The following is a 6,000-nucleotide window of genomic DNA, read 5'->3' on the forward strand; positions in this document are numbered from 1 at the left end:
TACCATTATATAATCTATCTGAAACATGTCAATATCTCCAGGCTTCTTCCATGTATACAGCGTTCTTTTATGATTCCTGAACCAAGTGTTAGTTGTGATTATGTTGCACCCTGCACCTTTGTGTCGGCTTGAGCTCTGCTGGGGCACTTTCAATGAGACGTCTGAATGTCCATGATGAGCTGACACCAGCTGATGTCTGGAGTGAAGTCGACATTCTAAGTGTTCCATTGGGGTCAAGTTGGGACTCTGTGCAGGTCAGTCCATGCCAGGAACGTTTTGTGCACAAACTATTGTCTCTCAGATGCTCCTTTCTGGCAGGGTGGATTGTCGCACTGATACAAACTATCATCATCTCCAAACTTTCTTCTTCAGTATCCACTACACAATGCTGTAAAATATGTTTATATACTCACATATTTATATGTTTTATTAATAACAATAAAGGGAACACAACCTAACTGTGACAAATGGCCACACATCATACCACCATTTCCTCTGTGCTTCATTATTGGCACTACACATGATGGCATGTAACATTCTCCAGGCATTTGCCGAACCCAAATCCCTCCATTGGATTGACTGGACTGCCACAGGTGATGATTCATCATTCCAAATCACTCATTTCCAGTCATTCACTGTCCACTTGCACCACTCATTGCATCACCTCCAGTGTCCATTAGCACAGACTACAAAATGTGTACCTTATGAGGAACTGATTGACACTGCTCTTTTTATCCCCTTATACACAGTCACTGTGCTAGATATCCAATGACTAGTCCACATTCAAAGCATCTTGGCTCTCCTGACCCGCCCATTCCGCTGGTACTGCCTTTCTACTGACAACACAATACTCCCAGACTCTTTTTATACTGGCAGGTCTGCCTCTTGTGAGATCTGGTGGTCAATTTTGCATTACATAGAAGTCTCTGGATACTTCTAATTGCATGATGTGCATTTGTAACAATTACAGGAAATAATGGTACTTAGTCAGAAGGTTTTAAAGCAGTGATAATTCTCACCGTCAACTTGAGAAACAGGTGATGGTACATTTGAAGAACTGCCTTCAGTTGATAAAGCCTTCGTCTTTGGGAGTGAGACTGGTGTAACATCTACATGGAACATAGAAATAAACAGTCTATCAAGCATCAAATACAACACAAAAGTCAGTTTAAAACCCATATCAAGCCATCAGCATGTGTATTACACATAACAGAAACAGTTAATGCAAACTGATACTCACCAGTAACAATCGATACAGCAGATTGGTTCAGGATGTCCTGTCGTTCTTTCTTTCTTTTCTTCAGTTTCTCACGTATAATATTTCGTTTACTTCTTATAGCTTGAATCTCTTCCCATGCATCAGACATGATCGACTTAACAATATCCTCCTATGGAAGCACTAAAACAGAGCCAGATATTGTACAGGTTTAAGTTTGCTATTCATATAAAAATTACTTTTACGAACTGCACGATATATTTTTCTGTTTTCGATAATTATAGAATAACCCATATGCATTACCAATCAGATGCAATATATACGAAAATTTAATTACAAAGAAATGAGATGTAACACAGAAGCATAGCTTTTTTCCAATTTTAGTTCTTTTTAGCAACTTGTACATACCGCATAAAACTATAGCCGAATGCCAGTTATGAATTTAAATTAAACATATATTTAGAAAAATTCTAATACAGGAGTAAAATGCTTGCAGTACGTAATCTACGTTCTCTCGAAACAACAACCAACCGGGTAAAGCTGAATTTATAAATCTTAAATTATATCTAAATTACAGTTCAAAACTGTAATACCTGGCTATTTTCTTCAAAATATCTGAAGTAAATGTGGGCATTTACGTAATTTTGTACGTTCACTGGAGGAAAGAACACTGGCTCTATGAATTACTTGAAAATTGGTCAAGGTCTTCCAAATATTAATTATAATTTTGCATTTGTATCTCACCTGTTTGTAAACACCAATTCTCACTCACGAAAGGTAAATATAAACATTCTTATATACATAAAAAGCTTCAAATACAAAATCGATAATTGACAAAGTATATCGATACGTTTAGATGTCTTGTATCGATGACTGTACAAAAATATTCATAGCTTCTCCCATTAATGAAAAACGCAGTACAGTAGATGTAATTGAATTATTATTTCTGCATATGTCTTATAGCAAAGTAAGTGTACATCTCACGAAGACCAGAGACATTTTAAGGCCGATTCACATTAGACGTCAACGTAACGAAACGGAACGTCATGCAGTATCAGTTATTACAACAGAACATTGCGGGATTCAGAAATAAAGTTGATGAACTACTCATTTGTATTGATGAAATGAATTCATCTAACAAAATTGACATAATCTGCCTCTCTGAACATCAAGTGACAGCTGGTATAGATATGTGTTACATTTCAGCATTTAAGATAGCTTCCTACTTCTGCAGAGTAGATATGGATGAAGAAGGAGTTGCCATATTTATTAAAAACTGCCATAAATTCAAGAACATTGAGAATAATAAATTCTGTTTAGAGCAGCATCTAGGAGCATGTGGGACAGAAATAGGTTTCCATAGCAGGTCCTATATAATAGTAACTATTTACCGAGCACCTGCAGGAAATGGTAATCTATTCATAAATCATCTAAAAGCTCTTTTGGGTTATTTAACAGGAAGAAACAAAAAAAATTGATTGCTGCTGACTTCATCACAGATTTTCTAATGCAATCTTCCAGTAAAGATTTATTGCACTTAGTAATGTTGTCTTTCAATCTAACTCACACTGTAAACTTTCCAACTAGGATCACTAAATCCTCCAGGACAGTCATTGATAACATTTTTATAGGCAAATCAAAGGAACAAAATCATATCATAAAACCTGTAATAAATGGACTATCAGATGATGACATGCAGCTCCTTGTTTTAGATGTAAATTCTAAGCAGATTATCAAGACTGCTAAATCTGAGTACAGGAGAGTAGTCAATCAACCAAAAGTTGAGTGTTTTGAAAAACTGCTCAAAGATATGAACTGGAAAGATGTTTATAGTGCTCATGACATGAATGAAAAATATCACACATTCATGAACAATGTCAGTACCATGTTTGAAAACTATTTTCCTCTAGAAGTTACTCAAATTAAACAGAAGTCTATAATAGAACCATGGGTTACACAAGGAATACAGATTTCCTGTAAGACAAGAAGGAAATGTATTTGTCGACCAAGAATAGCTCCAATGCTGATGATTTAGCTAAATACAAGTAATACTTTAAAATATTAAATAAAGTAAATCAGATAACTAAACAAATGCACTACGTGAAGAAGATAGCAATGACAGGGAACAAAATAAAAACAATATGGGATATAGTGAAAGAGGAGACTGGTAGAACCAGAAAGGAACAGGAGCAAATAGCATTAAGGGTAGATGACACATTAGTAACCGATGGGCATTAAGGGTAGATGACACATTAGTAACCGATGGGCATAGTGTGGCAAATTTATTTAACAAATACTTTATAGCCAGTACTGATAGAATAGGGTAGTCAGGATCAGTAAATAATGCCCTTGAATATCTGAAACTAGTCTTTACAAACACCTTCAGGTACATGAATATGTCACTCACTTCACCAAAAGAAATAACTTCCATAATAAAATCTTTAAAAACTAAGCATTCTAGTGGTTACAATGAAATATCAACTAAGTTAATTAAGGCATGTTCTTGTGAGTTTAGTACAATTTTAAGTTACTTGTGCAACCAGTCAATTATAGCTGGGACAATTCCTGACTGCCTAAAATATGCAGATGTGGACCCTATACTCAAGAAAGGGGATAAAGAGATACCATCAAACGACAGGCCGGTTTCACTTTGGCCAGCATTCTCAAAAATTTTAGAAAAAGTAATGTACAGGCAGCTTCTCAACCATCTGACCACAAATAACATATTACCAAGAACACAGTTTGGATTTCTGAACGGTTCTGATATCGATAAGGCTATTTACACCTACAGCGAAAATGTACTTAATTCATTAAATAAAAAATTACAAGCAGCAGGTATTTTCTGTGATTTGTCAAAGGCATTTCATTGTGTGAACCACAACATCCTTTTAAAGAAATTAGAATTCTATGGTGTCATGGGCAGTGATGCAAAATGGTTCAAGTCATACCTTGCTAACAGGAAACAATGAGTGTCAGTGCAAGGGACTAGTGAATTAAGTCATCAGTCATCATCAGAATGGGAAGAAATTACATGTGGTGTCCCACAAGGATCCATTTTAGGGCAATTGCTTTTTCTTGTGTGCATTAACGATCTTTCATCAGTTGCACTGCCAGAAGCAGAGTTTGTTTTGTTTGCAGATGACACAAGTAGTGCAAAAAATTGTATGTCGAGTGTAGTTCTAGAAAGATCTGCTAATGATATTTTCATGGATATTAATAAATGGTTTAAAGCCAACTCACTGACATTAAACTTCGAAAAGACTCACTATATGCAATTCAGAACCTGTAAGAGCTTTCCACCCAGCATATGCATAAATTATGAAGAAGAGCAGATAGAAGAGTCTGACAGTCTTAAATTCCTGGGATTACAACTTGATAATAAATTCAGTTGGGAGGAGCACACCACAGAACTGCAGAAACACCTTAACAAATCTATATTTGCAATTCGAGTGTTAGCACACATAGGTGACATAAAAATGAAAAAGCTTGCATACTTTGCCTACTTGCATTCCATAATGTCATATGGTATAATATTTTGGGATAACTCTTAAAGTCAACCAAAAGTTTTCAGAGTCCAAAAGCGTGTAATACGTATTATTTGCGGAGAAAATTCTTGGATGTCGTGTAGAAACCTCTTCAAAGAACTGGGTATACTAACTATTGTCTCACAGTATATTTACTCATTAATGAAATTTGTCCTAAATAATATATCTCTTTTTCCAACAAACAGCTCAGTTCATACATACAATACCAGGAACAAAAATGATCTGCACAAGGACTTAAAAGCACTTAATTTAGTTCAAAAAGGAACACTCATCTTCAAGAATTTGCCAGTAAACATAAAAAAATTTAGTTACAAATAAAGATCAGTTTAAAAGGAGCCTGAAAGACTTACTAGTGGCCAACTCCTTCTACTTCACTGACGAATTTTTTAATAGAAACAAATGATATATTTATATATTCATACTATTAGTATTGTTATTTCAGATTAAAAAAATAATAATAGTAAATTTGACATGTTTCATATCCACGAGGATCTCCTCAGCTCTATGGAAGGAAAAACTAATCTAAGCATCTAAAGTCACCGTGAAGACGTGTTCATAGTGGACGTAACATCAATGCGATTTCTATGAGAGCCATAAAAAATATACAGGTGGTTCTTATTCCTTCACAAAAATCATTCTGTGACAAAGTATTATGTAACACAGATAATTAAAGCAAAGTAAGATGGCATATCACAAAGCAATAAACTGGAAAGGCAGACTCAAGTCAATAATATACAAATCAAACACGGGGCAGAATAACGAAAAGTCTCAGGAACTGGAAACAGTTATAAACGGCCATTTCTCTATTCTGCGAAGACATTGCAACAAAATCTTCCTAAGAGACATTCAGCAACCTCAATGAGCTACACAGCATGCTGAATTAAATTGTTTTCCACTAGAGAGCTTGAAATTAGAAACACAAAACAGAAATAAGATGCTTGCAGGTGTAGATCAGCTTCCAGTATCTGTGCTGAATATGTATGTAGCCTGCAAATACAAACTCCGTATACAAACACAATAAATGAATGCTTTTAGTTCACATATTTTTGCAGGATACCTAAAACAACCCCTCCATTAACCATGGACGTTGCTGTTGGCGGGGAGGCTTGCGGATGTCAGCATTACAGATAGCCATACTATAGGTGCAACTACAAAAGAGGGGTGTCTGTTGCGAGACCAGACAAACATAGGGTTCCAGAAGATGGGCAGCAGCTTTTTCAGTAGTTGCAGGAACAACAG

The 6,000-nt window shown here is 35.7% G+C and overlaps 1 protein-coding gene across 2 annotated transcripts in view; it reads right to left on the reverse strand.

The window, feature by feature from the left end:
- The window catches only part of LOC126278027 (N6-adenosine-methyltransferase catalytic subunit), a 62,426-nt gene extending 60,350 nt beyond the window's left edge, over positions 1-2,076 (reverse strand). Inside the window, exons 1-3 of one of the 2 annotated variants that reach the window (XM_049977755.1) lie at positions 1,961-2,076; positions 1,241-1,399; positions 1,020-1,109 (exon numbers count right to left, since the gene is read on the reverse strand). In XM_049977755.1, the coding sequence (XP_049833712.1) occupies positions 1,020-1,109; positions 1,241-1,367 (217 nt within the window). In that variant the 5' untranslated portion in view covers positions 1,368-1,399; positions 1,961-2,076. Of the gene's footprint in view, positions 1-1,019; positions 1,110-1,240; positions 1,400-1,809 lie in introns of both variants that reach the window. The other variant, XM_049977756.1, reaches the window with a different exon arrangement.
- Between the last annotated feature and the right edge of the window lie 3,924 nt (positions 2,077-6,000).

This window comes from Schistocerca gregaria, chromosome 6 (assembly GCF_023897955.1).
Source record: "Schistocerca gregaria isolate iqSchGreg1 chromosome 6, iqSchGreg1.2, whole genome shotgun sequence".
NCBI lineage: Eukaryota > Metazoa > Arthropoda > Insecta > Orthoptera > Acrididae > Schistocerca > Schistocerca gregaria.